Source organism: Oncorhynchus tshawytscha, linkage group LG06, assembly GCF_018296145.1.
Source record: "Oncorhynchus tshawytscha isolate Ot180627B linkage group LG06, Otsh_v2.0, whole genome shotgun sequence".
NCBI classification, from domain to species: Eukaryota; Metazoa; Chordata; class Actinopteri; order Salmoniformes; family Salmonidae; genus Oncorhynchus; species Oncorhynchus tshawytscha.
In genome coordinates this window covers 2,069,682-2,093,262 of record NC_056434.1, presented here as the reverse complement: position 1 = coordinate 2,093,262, position 23,581 = coordinate 2,069,682, and the positions used below count along the sequence as shown (strand labels likewise).

At 45.6% G+C, this 23,581-nt stretch overlaps 1 protein-coding gene across 1 annotated transcript; it reads left to right on the top strand.

Moving 5' to 3' along the window:
* Window positions 1-1,405: 1,405 nt before the first annotated feature.
* LOC112238613 (cyclic nucleotide-gated channel cone photoreceptor subunit alpha-like) lies at window positions 1,406-22,236 on the top strand. The gene is made up of 9 exons (XM_024407173.2): window positions 1,406-1,626; window positions 9,105-9,263; window positions 10,495-10,611; window positions 11,598-11,726; window positions 12,212-12,271; window positions 16,998-17,192; window positions 17,695-17,796; window positions 17,934-18,040; window positions 19,545-22,236. Exons 2-9 carry the CDS (start codon window positions 9,157-9,159, stop codon window positions 20,924-20,926), a joined length of 2,199 nt encoding a protein of 732 aa, XP_024262941.1. The 5' UTR covers window positions 1,406-1,626; window positions 9,105-9,156; the 3' UTR covers window positions 20,927-22,236.
* Window positions 22,237-23,581: the final 1,345 nt, after the last annotated feature.

The following is a 23,581-nucleotide window of genomic DNA, read 5'->3' as shown; positions in this document are numbered from 1 at the left end:
GTGGGCAGCTGGGAGGAGTTGCTCTTATTCTCCATGGACTTTACAGTGTCCCAGAAGGAGGGGCTATTTATAGTGTGATTCCCCCCCCCCTAGCGTACTTTATAGTGTGATTCCCCCAGTGTACTTTGTTCATGACGTTCATGTCCATTCTAGTATTGTAATTATACGACAGCATCGTTGATAAAAAAAAAAAGCCAGATTCTTTGCCTGTTGAATATTGATGAATTGGAGCACCAAGAGGCTCCGCCCCTACCATTAAAAAAATGCCAGATTCTTTGCCTGTTGAATGTTGATGAATTGGAGCACCAAGAGGCTCCGCACCAACCATTATTGGGTTGCCGCCCCCCGTTGGATTGTGCCGTGGTGGAGATCTTTGTGGGCTATACTCGGCCTTGTCTCAGGATGGTAAGTTGGTGGTTGAAGATATCCCTCTAGTGGTGTGGGGGTTGTGATTTGTCAAAGTGGGTGGGGTTAAATCCTGCCTGTTTGGCCCTGTCCGGGGGTATCATCGGATGGGGCCACAGTGTCTCCTGACCCCTCCTGTCTCAGCCTCCAGTATTTATGCTGCAGTAGTTAATGTGCCGGGGGGCTAGGGTCAGTCTGTTATATCTGGAGTACTTCTCCTGTCTTATCCGGTGTCCTGTGTGAATTTAAGTATGCTCTTTCTAATTCTCTTTTTCTCTCTTTCTTTCTCTCTGTCTCTCTCTCTCTCTCTCTCTCTCTCTCAGAGGACCTGAGCCCTAGGACCATGTCTCAGGACTACCTGGCATGATGACTCCTTCCTGTCCCCAGTCCACCTGGCCGTGCTGCTGCTCCAGTTTCAACTGTTCTGCATGCGGCTATGGAACCCTGACCTGTTCACTGGACGTGCTACCTGTCCCAGACCTGCTGTTTTCAACTCTCCTGAGACAGCAGGAGGGGTAGAGATACTCTCAATGATCGGCTATGAAAAGCCAACTGACATTTACTCCTGAGGTGCTGACTTGTTGCACCCTTGACAACCACTGTGATTATTAATATTTGACCATGCTGGTCATTTATGAACATTTGAACATCTTGGCCATGTTCTGTTATAATCTCCACCTGGCACAGCCAGAAGAGGACTGGCCACCCCTCATAGCCTGGTTCCTCTCTAGGTCTCTTCCTAGGTTCTGGTCTTTCTAGGGAGTTTTTCCTAGCCACGGTGCTTCTACACCTGCATTGCTTGCTGTTTGGGGTTTTAGGCTGGGATTCTGTACAGCACTTTGAGATATCAGCTGATGTAAGAAGGGCTTTATAAATACATTTGATTTGATTTGATTTTTAAAAATCAGATTGTTTGCCTGTTGAATATTGATGACTTGGAGCACCGAGAGACTCCGCCCTACCAGACAGCTCAGTGATCTCCTATTAGCGCGCTGTCCGTGATGGTGAATGTACCACTGAAAGGCTGTTCTGAAAGTCACTCACTAAATTCTCTACTATTTGGATTACAATTGGGATTATGATTTTTTTCCCTCACAGGACAACAACTAACGACCAAACGACGTAGGATTACAATTATTTCTGAAAAATGGAATTATCCAATGTCAATTTGTGAGGAATGATGTGCAACACAGTGTGAGGAGAGGACCAGGCTACATTCCGGTGAGCTACTGTTGCTTTAGCCGAAGACACAGGATAGTGTAGATGCTGTGTGAACGTCTGTAACTATATACCTATTAGTGTTTGACAAACGACTACCAGGTTATTGTCTAAAGAGAGCACCACATCATAGGCTACATGCTTTGTCAGTTTAAGTTAAACAAACAACGTTAATTGCCTACCATAGAGATACTTAATGGACTGTAATTATGTTACAGGCTATGTGAAGATGCTGAAATGTTTAAGATCGATGGTACTGCTATATGCGCATGTATATTCAGAGTTTACCTAACTGGGATGTGCTTGAGCAGAGCTTAAAGCCATGGTATTATCTACCACTAATCTGTAGGTACACGTGCAGTGGTCTTCACACCACAGATCAGATCACTCCATCACGAAATGAATAAACATCAGGAGTGTGGTCAATTATATTTAAATTCCAGTCAATTCTGGAAGTTAACTGACATTCAAATTCTCTCCAATGTTTTTCAATGAGGAAAATGTGAATTTGGAAATGGGTTCTGAATGTAAATGGAAATACCCATGACCCTGACAAACATGCAAAGACAGTGTCACTTGAGGTCAACAGAAATGTTGATCTCAGTAAATGAATTACGACCTACCTATACTGTATCCCATATACAGACATAACCATGTAGGACTAGATGTTTTTGTCATAGCATTGATTTTCGGGACTTTTTGACTTTTACTTTAAAACAGGAAGTTATTTCAGTGACGTTTACATTCACAAGTTGAATGACTTTAAAAAAAAAACGTTTTGAAATGAGAAAGACAATCAAAACGGAAGCTCTCTTAGTCACTGTACAGATTATAGTCAATAAATAAACATGGAATCAAATATTAGCCACGTGAGGTCAAAACCAACCTATAGCCTATTCATAACCATGCTATTATTAGCATAGGCTCCCATTGATTGCTATCAATAGTTGGGAATATTTTACATTTTACAGGACTTTGATTTGAATGAACTTTCTGGCGATTTACTTGAAAAGAGGACATTCTTTCGGGTGAAATGTAAATTCACAGGGAAATAAACACAATGGTCTCTTCTTTTACATGTTTTACTATCCACACCACCAGTGCTCTCTGAGTCTCTGTCTACACCAAAGGTAAATGGTCTCTGACTCTCTGTCTACACCAAAGGTAAATGGTCTCTGAGTCTCTGTCTACACCAAAGGTAAATGGTCTCTGACTCTCTGTCTACACCACAGGTAAATGGTCTCTGACTCTCTGTCTACACCACAGGTAAATGGTCTCTGACTCTCTGTCTACACCAAAGGTAAATGGTCTCTGACTCTCTGTCTACACCACCAGTGCTCTCTGACTCTCTGTCCACACCACCAGTGCTCTCTGAGTCTCTGTCTACACCAAAGGTAAATGGTCTCTGACTCTCTGTCTACACCACAGGTCAGTAGTCTCTGACTCTCTGTCTACACCACAGGTAAATGGTCTCTGACTCTCTGTCTACACCACAGGTCAGTTGTCTCTGACTCTCTGTCTACACCAAAGGTAAATGGTCTCTGACTCTCTGTCTACACCACAGGTAAATGGTCTCTGACTCTCTGTCTACACCAAAGGTAAATGGTCTCTCTCTGTCTACACCAAAGGTAAATGGTCTCTGACTCTCTGTCTACACCACAGGTCTGTGGTCTCTGGCTCTCTGTCTACACCAAAGGTAAATGGTCTCTCTCTGTCTACACCAAAGGTAAATGGTCTCTGACTCTCTGTCTACACCAAAGGTAAATGGTTTCTGACTCTCTGTCTACACCAAAGGTAAATGGTCTCTCTCTGTCTACACCAAAGGTAAATGGTCTCTGACTCTCTGTCTACACCAAAGGTAAATGGTCTCTGACTCTCTGTCTACACCAAAGGTAAATGGTCTCTGAGTCTCTGTCTACACCAAAGGTAAATGGTCTCTGACTCTCTGTCTACACCACAGGTAAATGGTCTCTGACTCTCTGTCTACACCACAGGTAAATGGTCTCTGAGTCTCTGTCTACACCAAAGGTAAATGGTCTCTCTCTGTCTACACCAAAGGTAAATGGTCTCTGACTCTCTGTCTACACCACAGGTCTGTGGTCTCTGGCTCTCTGTCTACACCAAAGGTAAATGGTCTCTGACTCTCTGTCTACACCACAGGTCTGTGGTCTCTGACTCTCTGTCTACACCAAAGGTAAATGGTCTCTGAGTCTCTGTCTACACCAAAGGTAAATGGTCTCTGACTCTCTGTCTACACCAAAGGTAAATGGTCTCTGACTCTCTGTCTACACCAAAGGTAAATGGTCTCTGACTCTCTGTCTACACCAAAGGTAAATGGTCTCTGACTCTCTGTCTACACCACAGGTCAGTGGTCTCTAACTCTCTGTCTACACCACAGGTCAGAAGTCTCTGACTCTCTGTCCATACCAGAGGTCAGTAGTCTCTGACTCTCTGTCCATACCAGAGGTCAGTAGTCTCTGACTCTTTGTCTACACCACAGGTAAGTGGTCTCTGAATCTGTCTACACCACAGGTCAGTGGTCTCTGACTCTCTGTCCATGCCATACTCTCTGTCTACACCACAGGTAGTGGTCTCTGACTCTCTGTCTACACCACAGGTCAGTGGTCTCTGACTCTCTGTCCACGCCACAGGGGTAGTGGTCTCTGACTCTCTGTCTACACCACAGGTCTGTGGTCTCTGACTCTCTGTCTACACCAAAGGTAAATGGTCTCTGACTCTCTGTCTACACCACAGGTCTCTGGTCTCTGACTCTCTGTCCACACCAAAGGTAAATGGTCTATGACTCTCTGTCTACACCAGAGGTCTGTGGTCTCTGACTCTCTGTCCATACCAGAGGTCAGTGGTCTCTGACTCTCTGTCTACACCAAAGGTCAGTGGTCTCTGACTCTCTGTCCATACCAGAGGTCAGTGGTCTCTGACTCTGTCTACACCACAGGTCAGTGGTCTCTGACTCTCTGTCCACACCACAGGTCAGTAGTCTCTGACTCTCTGTCCATACCATAGGTCAGTAGTCTCTGACTCTCTGTCTACAACACAGGTCAGTGGTCTCTGACTCTCTGTCTACACAACAGGGCAGTGGTCTCTGACTCTCTGTCTACACCACAGGTCAGTAGTCTCTGACTCTCTGCCTACACCACAGGTCAGTGGTCTCTGACTCTCTGTCTACACCACAGGTCAGTTGTCTCTGACTCTCTGTCTACACCACAGGTCAGGGTTCTCTGACTCTCTGTCTACACCACAGGTCAGTGGTCTCTGACTCTTTGTCTACACCACAGGTCAGTGGTCCCTGATTATCTGTCTACACCACAGGTCTGTGGTCTCTGACTCTCTGTTCATACCAGAGGTCAGTGGTCTCTGACTCTCTGTCTACACCACAGGTCAGTAGTCTCTGACTCTCTGTCTACACCACAGGTCAGTAGTCTCTGACTCTCTGTCTACACCACAGGTCAGTGGTCTCTAACTCTCTGTATACACCACGGGTAGTAGTCTCTGACTCTCTGTCCATACCAGGGGTCAGTAGTCTCTGACTCTCTGTCCATACCAGAGGTCAGTAGTCTCTGACTCTCTGTCTATACCAAAGGTCAGTGGTCTCTGACTCTGTCTACACCACAGGTCAGTGGTCTCTGACTCTCTGTCCATGCCAGACTCTCTGTCTACACCACAGGTAGTGGTCTCTGACTCTCTGTCTACACCACAGGTCAGTGGTCTCTGACATTCTGTCCACGCCACAGGGGTAGTGGTCTCTGACTCTGTCTACACCACAGGTCAGTAGTCTCTGACTCTCTGTCTACACCACAGGTCAGTGGTCTCTGACTCTCTTTCCACACCACAGGTCAATGGTCTCTGACTCTGTCTACACCACAGGTCAGTAGTCTCTGACTCTCTGTCTACACCACAGGTCAGTAGTCTCTGACTCTCTGTCTACACCACAGGTCAGTAGTCTCTGACTCTCTGTCCACACCACAGGTCAGTGGTCTCTGACTCTCTGTCCACACCACAGGTCATAAAATAAAATAAAAACATTGATTATAATGTCAACATTAAACCTTTTTCCCGTATTAATGAACAGTTGATCAATTTCTATTCAGGGACTTGGATATTCACAATTTGACTGATTAATGGCCCTGTAGCTAGGCCCTGTAGCTAGGCCCTGTGGCTAGGCCCTGTGGCTAGGCCCTGTGGCTAGGCCCTGTAGCTAGGCCCTGTAGCTAGGCCCTGTGGCTAGGCCCTGTGGCTAGGCCCTGTAGCTAGGCCCTGTGGCTAGGCCCTGTGGCTAGGCCCTGTGGCTAGGCCCTGTAGCTAGGCCCTGTGCTAGGCCCTGTGCTAGGCCCTGTGGCTAGGCCCTGTGGCTAGGCCCTGTGGCTAGGCCCTGTGGCTAGGCCCTGTAGCTAGGCCCTGTGGCTAGGCCTTGTGGCTAGGCCCTGTGGCTAGGCCCTGTAGCTAGGCCCTGTAGCTAGGCCCTGTGGCTAGGCCCTGTGGCTAGGCCCTGTGGCTAGGCCCTGTAGCTAGGCCCTGTGCTAGGCCCTGTGGCTAGGCCCTGTGGCTAGGCCCTGTGGCTAGGCCCTGTAGCTAGGCCCTGTGGCTAGGCCCTGTAGCTAGGCCCTGATTAATGTAAATCAGTGTTCTGATTGTTCTCTTTTCTTTTAATGTTGTTTTACTTTATACGGCCTGTCACTTTATTTTAATTCAAGGTTCTCCATTCAGCTACCTTTGATCCAAGGTTCTCCATTCAGCTACATTTGATTCATGGTTCTCCATTCAGCTACCTTTGATCCATGGTTCTCCATTCAGTTACCTTTGATCAAAGGTTCTCCACTCAGCTACATTTGATCCATGGTTTTCCATTCAGTTACCTTTGATCCAAGGTTCTCCATTCAGCTACCTTTGATCCAAGGTTCTCCATTCAGCTACATTTGATCCAAGGTTCTCCATTCAGCTACATTTGATCCAAGGTTCTCCATTCAGCTACATTTGATCCAAGGTTCTCCATTCAGCTACCTTAAAGTTTTTTTAATAAGAGCAGAATGATGCAGTTGTTATGCAGTTCAATGACGGTATCATGAAACCATCAGTGTGGTGTATTCTCAACATTGAACAGAACCAGTAGTACCAGTCAGAATGTCTGTATTTAGATCAGGCTGGGCAAGCTCAGAAAAGCTCTGTCTCAGCCAGTGCATTTTGGATACATTACAAAGTGTCCTTTGCAAGGACAGGCTAAGTACGCTAATCTCTTCCCAGAAGCCAATGGCTAATGAACTGTTCCTCGAAAATCACCTTTAACAAAAAAAAATCTTCAAATATATTATTCACCCATACTAGAGGCCTTTCAGGGTGATTCTGTAAAATGTCTTATTCACCCATACTACATGTCCTTAAAATGAGGTCCTTCACATAGTCTATACGTGACCACAGAACTAGAAAGTTTTTATTTTTATGGACCTGTAGACCTGATGAAACACAGGGCCTAGCTACAGGGCCTAGCCACAGGGCCTAGCTACAGGGTCTAGCCACAGGGCCTAGCCACAGGGCCTAGCTACAGGGTCTAGCCACAGGGCCTAGCCACAGGGCCTAGCTACAGGGCCCAGCTACAGGGCCTACCTATAGCCTATAGGGCATGGTTCTTTTAAATCTGTGGCAGGTGATCTTTCAGAGGGCCAGGGCACTGATCCTGTTTAGTGTTTAAGACTTAATCAGGATGTATTTTTAGGAGCCTCCTGAAGTCCTGCTCCCCTCTCAGATGGCCTGCCTTGATTGTCACTTTGAAAATTGTTTTTCAGTCAGCCAGAATAACCCTCGTCATGACAACAGGTGTGCTTCCCAAATGTCATCCTGTTCCTTTTCAACTGCACTACTTTTGACGAGAGTCCCGTGGGTAGAAACCCTGTGGGTAGAGCCCTATGGGTAGAAACCCTGTGGGTAGTGCCCTGTGGGTAGTGCCCTGTGGGTAGAAACCCTGTGGGTAGAGCCCTATGGGTAGAAACCCTGTGGGTAGAGTCCTGTGGGTAGAAACCCTGTGGGTAGAGCCCTGTGGGTAGAGCCCTATGGGTAGAGTCCTGTGGGTAGAAACCCTGTGGGTAGAGCCCTGTGGGTAGAGCCCTATGGGTAGATCCTGTGGGTAGAAACCCTGTGGGTAGAGCCCTATGGGTAGAAACCCTGTGGGTAGAGCCCTATGGGTAGAAACTCTGTGGGTAGAAACCTTATGGGTAGAAGCCCTGTGGGTTTCCCTGTGGGTAGAGTCCTGTGGGTAGAGTCCTGTGGGTAGAACCCTATGGGTTTCCCTATGGGTAGAGTCCTGTGGGTAGAGTCCTGTGGGTAGAACCCTATGGGTTTCCCTATGGGTAGAGTCCTATGTGTTTCCCTATGGGTAGAGTCCTATGGGTTTCCTTATGGGTAGAGTCCTATGGGTTTCCCTATGGGTAGAGTTCTGTGGGTAGAGTCCTATGAGGTTCCCCTGTGGGTAAAGTCCTGTGGGTAGAGTCCTGTGGGTAGAGTCCTATGGGTTTCCCTATGGGTAGAGTCCTATGGGTAGAGTCCTATGAGGTTCCCCTGTGGGTAAAGTCCTGTGGGTAGAGTCCTGTGGGTAGAGTCCTATGGGTAGAGTCCTATGGGTAGAGTCCTATGGGTAGAGTCCTATGGGTAGAGTTCTGTTGGTAGAGTCCTATGGGTAGAGTCCTATGCTGGGCTCTGGTCATAAGTAATGCGCTATAACTATGAAGGTAAGAGTGTACCACATGGGACAGATACTGAGCCTCCTCTAATCCGTAATCTCCAATCTCACTGCTGTTTATCACATCTACAGCCTAGCATCTGATTCAATCTCATGAGGGAGAATCTTAATGGAATTAAGATGTACCAGGTGGTGATTACGCACCTTCACAACCATTACAGGCCTTTCTTTCATTACGACTAGCAGTTGTAGTCAGACATACTGTAGTCTTACTTTTCTAAATGTTTCATGGGGATTTTACAGAAGAAAAAAAAACCAGATTCAACTGTAAATTGCTCTTGAGCGTCTGCTAAATGACTACTGTAATGTGAAATGTAAAACATTTCATTGAAAGATTGATGAGATTGAATGGAACCAAACACAGATATAAGACCTATATTCTGGCTGTCCACACGCCCAGTTACTTTCATATACATACAGGGTACGCGTTTTGTGACGTCCGAGCAGGTTTCACCCGTGAACTGATCATTGATTGGCTGACCTTTTATAATCTCCACCCGGCACAGCTAGAAAAGGACTGGCTACTCCTCAGAGTCTGGTTCCTCTCTAGGTTTCTTCCTAGGTTCCTGCCTTCTAGGGAGTTTTTCCTAGCCGCTGTGCTTCTGTTTGCTCTTTGTGGTTTTAGGCTGGGTATCTGTAAAGCACTTTGTGACATCAGCTACTGATATTATAAGGGCTTCATAAAATACATGTAATTGATTGATTGTGGTCTATGACCCCTTTACCTCTACAGTGTCTTGTTGGATGGCTGGAGGCCCCTGGCCAGCAGAACCTTAGGAGTCAGCATGGCAAAGATCTGCACAGACCAGTCCTACCCGGCAACGACCCGGCAACAGCCATCTCTCTGCACGCCAAATGACAATCTGGACTCCATTGAGAACGGAACCCCAAGGTCAGAGGTCGCTACAGAACGCTTGAGAGCCAATGAGCTTCTGCCTCCTAAATGGCACACTAGTCCCTATATAGTTCTCTACTATTGATCAAGGTCCAAAGGATTCTGGGAATAGGGTGCCATTTTGGACGTACCCAAATCAAAAGGTTTAGGTTGAGCTCCATGAATTCAGTATGTGGTGCATGAACATTTAGGCTGTGTCTCAATCCAAAAACAGCTGCCTGCTGTCTACCTTGTGGATTGAGACATGTCGACAGTGTACTGTACGTGTAGGGGAGAGTGTAGGGGAGAGTGTAGGGGAGAGTAGGGGAGAGTGTAGAGGAGAGTGTAGGGGAGAGTGTAGGGGAGAGTGGGGTAAAATTGAATGCAAAATTGATGCATTTTTTTGCATCCAGCATCACTCCATAAAGGGAAATACAGGATTATTTCTAATAAAGATATCTACATATATTTCAGGATAATGTGTATCCCTAGAAATAATCATCAGAATTCATGTAAACATTACAGTTTTGAAAACAGCTTGTCCAACAAAAGAAAGTGGTCTCTTGGCACATCTTACCCGGGTGTGGGGTAAATCACGTCTGTACTGAATGAAATATTACCACGACCTTTTAAAACCACGTCTGTCTTTATTTCCCAAACACTGTTTATAAACCCCTTTTATCATAGGCCCTGCTGTTACCTCATATCCCAGTGATAACGCCTGAATTACAGCTGGGAAGAAAACTTTTCAATTGGCTCAATTTTCCTCAAAGCAAACATTTAGACTATATCAGCCCACACAGCTACAGTAATGCTCTTTCATGCTAGGTTTAAGACCCCATATTAAAGCTGATAGAGACCCCAAATGATGTATAGAACAAATTTAAAAAGGTTCTACTTTGGTTTAGAGAAAAGCATAATGAAATCTCTAACACAATAAATACATTTGACTTGGTGAAAATCCGTTTTTTTCCCCCATGTGGTTTCTTCTTGAAAATGATGACCTCGTCCTACACATTTGGTCAAATGATACATTTTGTGTATGGTGTCTTAGAAACAAGGGTGGCTCAACTTACCCTTTTTGGTTCAACTTACCCCACTCTTCCCAACAGTAGCAATCCCAAATGGCACCCCATTCCCTATATAGTGTACTACTGTTGTGTCCTCTGGGCAACAGGACACATACTGTATGTCACTGCTGTCATGTTCTCTCCCTAACGACCCACTCTCCATCTCCTATTTCTTTAAGGTCCAACTCAGAGTGTGAGGACACCTCGTTAGAGATTCAGGGTTCTGCCTCCGTGTTAACCATCAGACACCCAGAGTCTCACAGAGATTCCTTCACAGGGTCAGGAGCCCTGGCCAGGTATCCCCACCTCGCAGTGTCGCACCATCTCACTAGTGTGGTCATGAGCCCTGCTGGTCTGCTATTGCATAGCAACCTAGTGGTGCCAAAAGCCCTGGTCTGCTATTGCATAGCAACCTAGCGGTGCCAAAAGCCCTGGTCTGCTATTGAATAGCAACCTAGCGGTGCCAAAAGCCCTGGTATGCTATTGCATAGCAACCTAGCGGTGCCAAAAGCCCTGGTATGCTATTGCATAGCAACCTAGCGGTGCCAAAAGCCCTGGTATGCTATTGCATAGCAACTTAGCAGTGCCAAAAGCCCTGGTATGCTATTGCATAGCAACCTAGCGGTGCCAAAAGCCCTGGTCTACCCTAGAAAGCATATGTTAATTACGATTGCCAAAACGGCCAAACCCAAAAATTTAGACCCCGGTTTTGGGCTCTAAATTTGGTTTATTATGATCAAGTTCGATCCCCACGGTGAATTCTTGACCAATGGAGATATTTAATGAAATAGTGATCCATTCTGACTACTATATTTGTCGTCACACAGGAACATCTGCTGGCACAGACCAATCACAGGCCTGTTAGACTCACTCAGCCAGGATGAAAACGACTACACCGGCCATGATCCTTTGCTAGTTACAGCCACATTTACCATGATCCTTTGCTAGTTACAGCCACATTTACCATGATCCTTTGTGATTTTCTTATGCAATTCAGCCCAATTCAGCATTATAGCGCCTTTCATATTGAAATACTTCTGGCTTCACATGAGCCATCGGGAGTTTTCTAGAGGAATTCGTGGATGACGTCAGCGCCATCACTATCTACTAGTTTAATGTCTATGAATCTCACCCATATCATTCAGTCATTCATTTTTCATAGGGAGCCATTTGGGACGTAGCCAGCGGCAGCGAAGACACAGAGTGTGTTATGTTGTGGTTTTACCTGATTGTCTAGACTCTCTCACTTCCTGTTCATGCTGCGGACCTGGGCCTCTCCCAGGATGCACCGCGAGGTGGAGAGACCGGACTCCTTCCTGGAGCGCTTCAGGACCCCTGAGCTCAAAGAGGTCTCCAGCAGAGAGAGCAACGCACGGTCACAGGGATACCCCGACAGAGTCCGTAAGAGGAAGTAAGTCTGGACTAGAGATGGGGATGGTTAACTAGGATTTGCAAAATTCTGCAGATTTTTTTAGTGGAGGTTTCACTTCTTTTGTCCTCATTACGGGAATCTTCCAACCCAACCTGGGATTTCTGGGAAACCTGTTACCAGAATATAGCAGCTTTATACTCAACGAAAAAAAGCTGTCTTGATGAGTGAACCCTAAAAACAGACTGAACAGGTCTCTCTTCTCTCAAAAGAGATTTTCTTATCTCAGCGGGTCTAACCTGTATAAGAAAAAGGTTAAATGAAAACAAACTGAAAATCTCTAACTTGGAATATCCTTTAATAGACCTGTGATTTAATATCTTAACTTAAGATAACTCAGGAGCATTCTAATACATCCGCAGAGAAAACTAGAATAAAATTATGCTCAGTTTTTGAAATAAATGAAGCTCAATTGGAGTCATTGTTTAACTAACCCTGCCAATCTGTCCCTGTCTTTCCCTCTCAAGCCAAGTCAGTCAATGGCCGCTGGCTATGTACAATATGAACAACTGCAACAACACAGATGAGTAAGTGGAGCTAGACGTAGCTCTTTAGACAAGAAGTAGAAAGTAGCTCTTTAGACAGGAAGTAGAAAGTAGCTCTTTAGAGAGGAAGTAGAAAGTAGCTCTTTAGACAGGAAGTAGAAAGTAGCTCTTTAGAGAGGAAGTAGAAAGGAGCTCTTTAGACAGGAAGTAGAAAGTAGCTCTTTAGAGAGGAAGTAGAAAGGAGCTCTTTAGACAGGAAGTAGAAAGTAGCTCTTTAGAGAGGAAGTAGAAAGTAGCTCTTTAGAGAAGAAGTAGAAAGTAGCTCTTTAGAGAGGAAGTAGAAAGTAGCTCTTTAGACAGGAAGTAGAAAGTAGCTCTTTAGACAGGAAGTAGAAAGTAGCTCTTTAGACAAGAAGTAGAAAGTAGCTCTTTAGACAGGAAGTAGAAAGTAGCTCTTTAGACAAGAAGTAGAAAGTAGCTCTTTAGACAGGAAGTAGAAAGTAGCTCTTTAGAGAGGAAGTAGAAAGGAGCTCTTTAGACAGGAAGTAGAAAGTAGCTCTTTAGAGAGGAAGTAGAAAGTAGCTCTTTAGACAGGAAGTAGAAAGTAGCTCTTTAGAGAGGAAGTAGAAAGTAGCTCTTTAGACAGGAAGTAGAAAGTAGCTCTTTAGAGAGGAAGTAGAAAGTAGCTCTTTAGACAGGAAGTAGAAAGTAGCTCTTTAGACAGGAAGTAGAAAGTAGCTCTTTAGAGAGGAAGTAGAAAGTAGCTCTTTAGAGAGGAAGTAGAAAGTAGCTCTTTAGAGAGGAAGTAGAAAGTAGCTCTTTAGACAGGAAGTAGAAAGTAGCTCTTTAGAGAGGAAGTAGAAAGGAGCTCTTTAGACAGGAAGTAGAAAGTAGCTCTTTAGAGAGGAAGTAGAAAGGAGCTCTTTAGACAGGAAGTAGAAAGTAGCTCTTTAGAGAGGAAGTAGAAAGTAGCTCTTTAGACAGGAAGTAGAAAGTAGCTCTTTAGAGAGGAAGTAGAAAGGAGCTCTTTAGACAGGAAGTAGAAAGGAGCTCTTTAGACAGGAAGTAGAAAGTAGCTCTTTAGACAGGAAGTAGAAAGTAGCCCTCGATACTAGTTTATAGAGGACACTGGAACTGTTAGAGGTCTTAACCTATTGGTACACTGTAAATCCTGGTATGTATATAGTGTAGTTGTACACCAGTAGTTGTATAGTCATATAAGCATGTATGACCATAGACAGTAAGAGCCTCTGTCGATTGTGTTCGTCCGTGGTAGACATTTGCCCTGTAGTTCGGCATGATCAGTTTAAATCCTGAGTGTTGCAAAGATACTATAGGTAATAGTTCTATAGACATATAGTTCTATAGACATAATAGTTCTATAGACATAATAGTTCTGTCACATACACATGGTTAGCAGATGTTAATGCGAGTGTAGCGAAATGCTTGTGCTTCTAGTTCCGAAGGCAGTAATAACCAACGAGTAATCTAACCTAACAATTCCACAACAACTACCTTATACACACAAGTGTAAAGGGATAAAGAATATGTATATAAAGATATATGAAACAGTGATGGTACAGAGCGGCATAGGCAAGATACAGTAGATGATATAGAGTACAATATATACATATGAGATGAGTAATGTAGGGTATGTAAACATTATATTAAGTGGCATTGTTTAAAGTGGCTAGTGATACATGTATTACATAAAGATGGCAAGATGCAGTAGATGATATAGAGTACAGTATATATATATGAGATGAGTAATGTAGGGTATGTGAACATTATATTAAGTGGCATTGTTTAAAGTGGCTAGTGATACATTTATTACATCCATCTTTCCATTATTAAAGTGTCTGGAGTTGAGTCAGTGTGTTGGCAGCAGCCACTCAATGTTAGTGGTGGCTGTTTAACAGTCTGATGGCCTTGAGATAGAAGCTGTTTTTCAGTCTCTCGGTCCCAGCTTTGATGCACCTGTACTGACCTCACCTTCTGGATGACAGCGGGGTGAACAGGCAGTGGCTCGGTGGTTGTTGTCCTTGATGATCTTTATGGCCTTCCTGTGAGCATCGGGTGGTGTAGGTGTCCTGGAGGGCAGGTAGTTTGCCCCCGGTGATGCGTTGTGCAGACCTCACTACCCTTTGGAGAGCCTTACGGTTGTGGGCGGAGCAGTTGCCGTACCAGGCGGTGATACAGCCTGACAGGATGCTCTGGATTGTGCATCTGTAGAAGTTTGTGAGTGTTTTTGGTGACAAGCCAAATTTCTTCAGCCTCCTGAGGTTGAAGAGGCGCTGCTGCGCCTTCTTCACCACGCTGTCTGTGTGGGTGGACCAATTCAGTTTGTCTGTGATGTGTACGCCGAGGAACTTAAAACTTACTACCCTCTCCACTACTGTTCCATCGATGTGGATGGGGGGGTGCTCCCTCTGCTGTTTCCTGAAGTCCACAATCATCTCCTTTGTTTTGTTGACGTTGAGTGTGTTATTATTTTCCTGACACCACACTCCGAGGGCCCTCACCTCCTCCCTGTAGGTCGTCTCATCGTTGTTGGTAATCAAGCCCACTACTGTTGTGTCATCTGCAAACTTGATGATTGAGTTGAAGGCGTGCATGGCTACACGGTCGTGGGTGAACAGGGAGTACAGGAGAGGGCTCAGAACGCACCCTTGTGGGGCCCCAGTGTTGAGGATCAGCGGGGTGGAGATGTTGTTACCTACTCTCACCACCTGGGGGCGGCCCGTCAGGATGTCCAGTACCCAGTTGCACAGGGTGGGGTCAAGACCCAGGGTCTCGAGCTTGATGACGAGTTTGGAGGGTACTATGGTGTTAAATGCCGAGCTGTAGTCGATGAACAGCATTCTCACATAGGTATTCCTCTTGTCCAGATGGGTTAGGGCAGTGTGCAGTGTGGTTGCGATTGCGTCGTCTGTGGACCTATTGGGGCGGTAAGCAAATTGGAGTGGGTCAAGGGTGTCAAGTAGGGTGGAGGTGATATGGTCCTTGACTAGACATAATAGTTCTATAGACATAATAGTTCTATAGACATAATAGTTCTATAGACATAATAGTTCTATAGACATAATAGTTCTATAGACATAATAGTTCTATAGACCATAGTTCTATATACATAATAGTTCTATAGACATAATAGTTCTATAGACATAATAGTTCTATAGACATAGATAAGCATGCAACGATCTGCTATGTCAATAGCAGTTGCTCCAGTTGGATTTTAGTTGCAGCTATAGAATGAAAAGACACTATCATTGTTTGAGAGGTCCCATTTGGGATCATTATTAAATAGCTTTTAATGGATTACGTATATAGTCGTTTTAGTCTTCTTTAGAATGCATTGTTGAAAGTCCTGATCTTGATTATACTGGTTAGGCCACTGTTTGATATTGTATTTCAAAAGATACATCTAAAAGTAAAATTAAGTATAAACTTCTACTCCTTATTCAACATTCAGTGAACTATACCATTTTATATTTATGTCAATGTAAAATTGAAGTTAGTCTCATGAGAAGTGTGGTGAACATAAATAGGAATGGTGCTGCCACCTACAGGGCTGTCGTATAACCTGCACTTTCACATACGGTAAAGCCCTCTGAAACCCTATGGGACTGTTTCCACTGGATATGATTGACCTGTTACTGTTTCTGTAGAGCAGGGGTCCACAATTACATTCAGGCAGAGGATGATTTTCCTTGAGTCGATGGTCGGGGGACCAGAACATAGTTATAAATAAATAATTAATACACTGCAAATTGACCACAAGAATCTTAAATATAAATACATTTATATATATATATTTTTAACCTTTATGTATAACTAGGCAAGTCAGTTAAGAACAAATTCTTATTTTCAATGACAGCCTAGGAACAGTGGGTTAACTGCCAGTTCAGGGGCAGAATGACAGATTTGTACCTTGTCAGCTCAGGGATTTGAACTTGCAACCTTTCAGTTACTAGTCCAACACTCTAACCACTAGGCTACCCTGCCGCCCCAGATATAGTATTTGACGATAACAGAATAATCTCCTACCTTGATTACATTGGGATACGATCACATATGGCTTTATTTATGCGTGGGACTACTTGGAAACAGATGTTCTAAATTAAAATAACTTTGAGCTGATTTCCTAGTGATTTTACATTGTTTCATGTCCAACAACAAAAATGATTAAATAAAATAAAAATTGTTCAGAAAACTTGGGGAGGCAAATAAAATGAGATTCGGCCCGCGAGCCACCTATTGGGGAACCCTGCTGTAGAGTATCAATGCCCCCTAGGCAAGTAACGACCTTTCCACTAGCCTTGGCTCATATTGTACTATGATAGTCCACCAATAGTCTACCAATAGTATGCCAATTAGTCCACCAATAGTCTACCAATAGTATGCCAATTAGTCCACCAATAGTCTACTATGATAGTCCACCAATAGTCTACCAATAGTATGCCAATTAGTCCACCAATAGTCTACCAACAGCATGCCAATTAGTCCACCAATAGTCTACCAATAGTATGCCAATTAGTCCACCAATAGTCTACTATGATAGTCCACCAATAGTCTACCAATAGTATGCCAATTAGTCCACCAATAGTCTACCAACAGCATGCCAATTAGTCCACCAATAGTCTACCAATAGTATGCCAATTAGTCCACCAAGTCTGTCAATAGTCTGCCATAAATACCCTAGAAAGTCACTTATAGATCATCTTAATCCTTAACAACAACATGAAAAATAAACATCCATTATCCATAGCAAAAAAGATGACAAGAAGGATGAAATAAAGAAAGAGGAGAAAAAACAGGAAGCGCAAGAAGATGAGAAGAAAGAGGAGGAGAAAGAGGAGAAGAAAGAGGAGGAGAAAGAGGAGAAGAAAGAGGAGGAGCCTAAGAAGGAGGAGCCTAAGAAGGAGGAGCCTAAGAAGGAGGAGAAGAAGAAGGAAGAGCCCCCGTAAGTATGACTGTAGTCTGATTGGTCGTCTGCCCCAAGATGTGAAGGATAAGGCACATCTGGCAGCATTGCTACACTAACATAAAAAATGGATAGGTGGGAGAGTAACACTACTTGGGTGTCGGTAAGAACACACACAGGAGAGAAGGGTAGCCATTGTTTTACCAACATTGAACATGGTGGCCATTGATTCTACAATGTCAGAACAGACATGAACAAATGTTGTTCCGTTGTAATGTATTGTATATGCAAGATGGTGGTCAATCTTGTCACTCAACCCCTTTGTGATTGAGGCTACCCTTCATAGCCTGGTTCCTCTCAAGGTTTCTTCCTAGGTTCTGGCCTTTCTAGGGAGTTTTTCCTAGCCACAGTGTTTCTGCACCTGCATTGCTTGCTGTTTGGGGTTTTAGGCTGGGTATCTGTACAACACTTTGAGATATCAGCTGATGTAAGAAGGGCTATATAAATCAATTTGATTGAAAACTGTGCGGTCATGTTTCAGGAAAGAGATTTGGATCATGGACCCATCAGCAGACAAATACTACACATGGCTCACCATCATAGCAGCACCATGTTTCTACAACCTGATGATGCTAGTGACCAGGTTTGTTCTCATACAGTACAGTTCACTTCATTTTATCTTACAATGGGAATATATCCGATTTTTGTTGTTGAATGTTTGTTGTATTAAAAAAAAAAAAGTTGTATATTGTTGTTGACTGTTGTTTTGCCGTCCAACAGGGCATGTTTTAACGAACTCCAGAACACATACACAATGCTGTGGATTGTCCTGGACTACACCTCAGACTTAGTCTACTACGCAGACACATTCGTCAGGTCTAGAACAGGTGAGGTTCTTCTTCTAAAAACACATGATAGACCGGGAGACAGTTAGAGGGAACGTAGTGTGAAGACCGGTGGGGCTGGGGTGTGAAGACCGGTGTGGCTGGGATGGGAAGACCAGTGGGGCTGGGGTGTGAAGACCGGTGGGGCTGGGGTGTGAAGACCGGTGGGGCTGGGGTGTGAAGACCGGTGGGGATGGGGTGTGAAGACCGGTGGGGATGGGGTGTGAAGACCGGTGGGGCTGGGATGGGAAGACTGGTGTGGCTGGGGTGTGAAGACCGGTGGGGCTGGGGTGTGAAGACCGGTGGGGCTGGGATGGGAAGACCGGTGTGGCTGGGTGGGAAGACCGGTGTGGCTGGGATGGGAAGACCGGTGGGGCTGAGATGGGAAGACCGGTGGGGCTGAGATGGGAAGACCAGTGGGGCTGGGGTGGGAAGACCGGTGGGGCTGGGGTGGGAAGACCGGTGGGGCTGGGATGGGAAGACCGGTGGGGCTGGGATGGGAAGACCGGTGGGGCTGGGATGGGAAGACCAGTGGGGCTGGGGTGGGAAGACCGGTGGGGCTGGGGTGTGAAGACCGGTGGGGCTGGGGTGTGAAGACCAGTGGGGCTGGGAAGACCGGTGGGGCTGGGGTGGGAAGACCAGTGGGGCTGGGATGGGAAGACCGGTGGGGCTGGGATGGGAAGACCGGTGGGGCTGGGGTGGGAAGACCGGTGGGGCTGGGGTGGGAAGACCGGTGGGTCTGGGGTGTGAAGACCATTGGGGCTGGGAAGACCGGTGGGGCTGGGGTGGGAAGACCAGTGGGGCTGGGATGGGAAGACCGGTGGGGCTGGGATGGGAAGACCGGTGGGGCTGGGGTGGGAAGACCGGTGGGGCTGGGGTGGGAAGACCGGTGGGTCTGGGGTGGGAAGACCGGTGGGTCTGGGGTGTGAAGACCATTGGGGCTGGGGTGTGAAGACCATTGGGGCTGGGAAGACCAGTGGGGCTGGGAAGACCGGTGGGGCTGGGGTGGGAAGACCAGTGGGGCTGGGATGGGAAGACCGGTGGGGCTGGGGTGGGAAGACCGGTGGGTCTGGGGTGTGAAGACCATTGGGGCTGGGAAGACCGGTGGGGCTGGGAAGACAGGTGGGGCTGGGGTGGGAAGACCGGTGGGGCTGGGGTGGGAAGACCGGTGGGGCTGGGGTGGGAAGACCGGTGGGGCTGGGGTGGGAAGACCGGTGGGTCTGGGGTGTGAAGACCATTGGGGCTGGGAAGACCATTGGGGCTGGGAAGACCAGTGGGGCTGGGAAGACCGGTGGGGCTGCCGTGTGAATACCGGTGGGGCTGGGATTTAAAGACCGGTGTGGATTTGAACCAACGCTAGTAGGGGTGTCTTTGATCATTTGTGATTTGTCAAGCAAGAGAGGCAGTAGACACTTCCATGCAGTCAAAATTCATTAACATTTGTTTGTGATTATTTGATTTATTTTTGATTTTCACTAATTACATTTTCTCTTCATTATCTTAAAAGGTTATTTGGAACAGGGGCTGCTTGTGAAAGACAAACAAAAGCTTCTAGACAAATACAGACAAACGGAACAGTTCAAATGGGACGTAATTTCAATGCTACCCACAGACCTGCTTTTTCTCAAAGTGGGCATCAACAACCCCGAGCTCAGACTGAACCGGCTTGCAAAGATGAACCGCCTCTTTGAGTACTTTGACCGCACAGAAACCAGAACCAGCTTCCCCAACGTTTTCCGAATCAGCAACCTGGTACTTTACATCCTGATCATCATCCACTGGAACGCCTGCATCTTCTTCGCCATCTCCAAGACCATCGGGTTCGGGTCCGACACCTGGGTGTACCCAAACATCAGTCACCCTGAGCACGGCCGCCTTTCCAGGAAGTACATCTACTGTCTCTATTGGTCGACCTTGACCCTGACCACCATCGGAGAAACCCCGCCCCCCGTCAGGGACTTTGAGTACCTCTTCGTGGTCGCCGACTTCCTCATCGGCGTGCTGATTTTCGCCACCATTGTCGGTAATGTTGGCGCCATGATCTCCAACATGAACAAAAACCGTGCAGACTTCCAGGCTAAGATCGACTCCATCAAGCAATACATGCAGTTCCGTAAGGTCTCCAAGGATCTGGAGGCCAGGGTCATCAAGTGGTTTGACTACCTCTGGACGGAGAAGAAGACCTGCGATGAGAAGGAGGTGCTGAAGAACCTGCCGGACAAGCTGAAGGCCGAGATTGCCATCGACGTCCATCTGGATACCCTGAAGAAAGTGAAAATCTTCCAGGAATGCGAGGCTGGGCTGCTTATTGAGTTGGTGATGAAGCTGCAGCCTCAGGTGTTCTCCCCAGGAGATTACATCTGTAAGAAGGGAGACATCGGCAGAGAGATGTACATCATTAAGGAAGGGAAGCTAGCTGTGGTTGCGGAAGACGGGGTGACACAGTGGTGTGTGCTCAGCGATGGAGCGTACTTTGGAGATATCAGTATCCTAGGCATCAAGGGTTCCAAAGCAGGTAACAGGAGAACGGCCAACATCAGGAGCGTGGGTTACTCTGACCTCTTCGCTCTGTCGAAAGATGATCTCATGGAGGCTCTTACCGAGTATCCCGAAGCCAAGAAGATCCTGGAAGAGAAGGGAAAGGCTACGCTGATGAAGGACAACATGATCGATGAGGAAATCGCTAATGCAGGTGCCGACCCCAAGGACATGGAGGAGAAGATCCTCAGGCTGGAGAGTAATATGGAAATCATGACGTCCAAGTTGGCCAAGATCATGGCTGAGTTCACATCCGGCCAGGGCAAGATTAAACAGAGGATCACCGACATGGAGTCAACAGTGAAGTCGGTCCGGCCCGAGGATATATCTGAGGTGGTGGCCGACAAGTAGACCAAATAGGCACACGACACAATGTATTTACCCAGAGACTTTAGGAACCTTTCACACTGAGCAATGCAGAGTAAAAGGAGGAAGCCAACTCAACGTGTTTCAATAGGGAAGGTGCGTCGGAGTGGTAGAGGTGAAGGCGTACCAGGGTGCGTGAAGTTGTACAAAACGTGGCATTCCTCCGTTAGCTCTGTGTGGGATGTGTTGCCAGTGTGTGTGAGCCCTTACAGTTAACACAGAGATGTTCTTTTTGGTTTTCAAAAAACAATACATAAAACGGTAGTTTGATACTTTTTGACTGTTCGTATTTATACATCATATGTACATTATCAACCGCGTATTATGTACCTTCTTATTGAGTAAAAATGCACCTCTAAATATGTGTCAAATGTCAATATGTTCATATCCAGTGTATGCATTGGATACAGCTTTCCATATGCAGTGAAGTGCAGAGAAGTTACAGACTTGTGCATCTCCAAAATCAGAATCGTGGCATGGAACTGGTTTCGAGACACTCGTTGGGGCAGTAAGAGAGCCAGGTCGATTCAATTCCAGTCCATTCAGAGATTGTACACCCACATTTCTATTTCAATTTCAATACTCTTCAATGTTTTACAATTAGTAAAATTTTGAATTGTAATGGTAATTTGGTTTACTTTCTGAATTGAAATGGAATCGACCCCAACCCTGGTAAAGAGACAAACTCTTTGTACAGGACATTTTCATAATATAGCCTTTAGTGGTTTTGGAAATGTATTCTTTATTTTTCAAATGTTATGAGTCTAGTTGAATGAAGTGCTTCACAGAGAATATTATAATGTAGTATTATTGATCATCTGTCAATGTGTATGAATGTGGCATGCATGAAACATATTCTAATTGATTGATTGATTCTATTTCTATGGCGACTACAGTCCACAATGGTGTATTTTACAACGGAGGTTATGATCTCATATCTCAACTTCAGATTTACAATTTAAGTTATGTGAACATGACCAAAACATTAGCGTACCTCAAATATGCACAAATCACAAGACCAGACTGTCATCAAAAACGTGTATTTGATCTGCCGTGATCTACAATATAAATATGAAATGTGCAATGGTATGTATTAGCAAGTGTTCAATTCCAATCAAAAGATTAAATGAATGATAAAAACCAAATGTTATTGTGTGTGTTCTATGTCTTTATAGTGACCAACGAATGTTCCTGTACATTGTAGTTCATCACTTATATTATATAACATCCTCTAGCTTTGGCTCATATTGTAGTCTGTCTACAAATAGTCAAACAATAGCCCACCAATAGACCATCTATAGCCCACCAATAGACCATCTATAGCCCACCAATAGCCCACCAATAGTCAATCTATAGCCCATCAATAGTCCACCAATAGACCATCTATAGCCCACCAACTGCCCATCAATAGTCCACCAATAGACCATCTATAGCCCACCAATAACTCACCAATAGTCCATATATAGCCCACCAATAGTCCATCTATAGCCCACCAATAGTCCATCTATAGCCCACCAATAGTCCATCTATAGCCCACCAATAGCCCATCTATAGCCCACCAATAGTCCATCTATAGCCCACAAATAGTCCATCTATAGCCCACCAATAGACCATCTATAGCCCACCAATAGACCATCTATATCCCACCAATAGCCCACCAATAGTCCATCTATAGCCCATCAATAGCTCATCTATAGCCCATCTATAGCCCACCAATAGACCATCTATAGCCCACCAATAGACCATATATAGCCCACCAATAGACCATCTATAGCCCACCAATAGTCCATCTATAGCCCACCAATAGCCCATTTATAGCCCATCTATAGTCCACCAATAGCCCATCTATAGCCCATCTATAGCCCACCAATAGTCCATCTATAGCCCACCAATATACCATCTATATCCCACCAATAGACCATCTATATCCCACCAATAGTCCATCTATAGCCCACCAATAGCCCATCTATAGCCCACCAATAGCCCACCATTAGTCAATCTATTGCCCATCAATAGCCCACCAATAGCCCACCAATAGTCCATCTATAGCCCACCAATAGCCAATCTATAGCCCACCAATAGCCCACCAATAGTCAATCTACAGCCCCCACCAATCGCCATCTATAGCCCATCAATAGCCATCTATAGCCACCAATAGCCAATAGCATCTATAGCCCACCAATAGCCTTCTATAGCCCACCAATAGTCCATCTATAGCCCACCAATAGACCATCTATAGCCCATCTATAGCCCACCAATAGACCATCTATAGCCCACCAATAGACCATCTATAGCCCACCAATAGCCCATCTATAGCCCACCAATAGCCCATCTATAGCCCACCAATAGCCCATCTATAGCCCACCAATAGACCATCTATAGCCCACCAATAGTCCATCTATAGCCCATCTATAGCCCACCAATAGTCCATCTATAGCCCACCAATATACCATCTATAGCCCACCAATAGACCATCTATAGCCCATCTATAGCCCACCAATAGACCATCTATAGCCCACCAATATACCATCTATAGCCCACCAATAGTCCATCTATAGCCCATCAATAGCCCATCTATAGCCCACCAATAGTCCATCTATAGCCCACCAATAGCCCACCAATAGACCATCTATAGCCCAC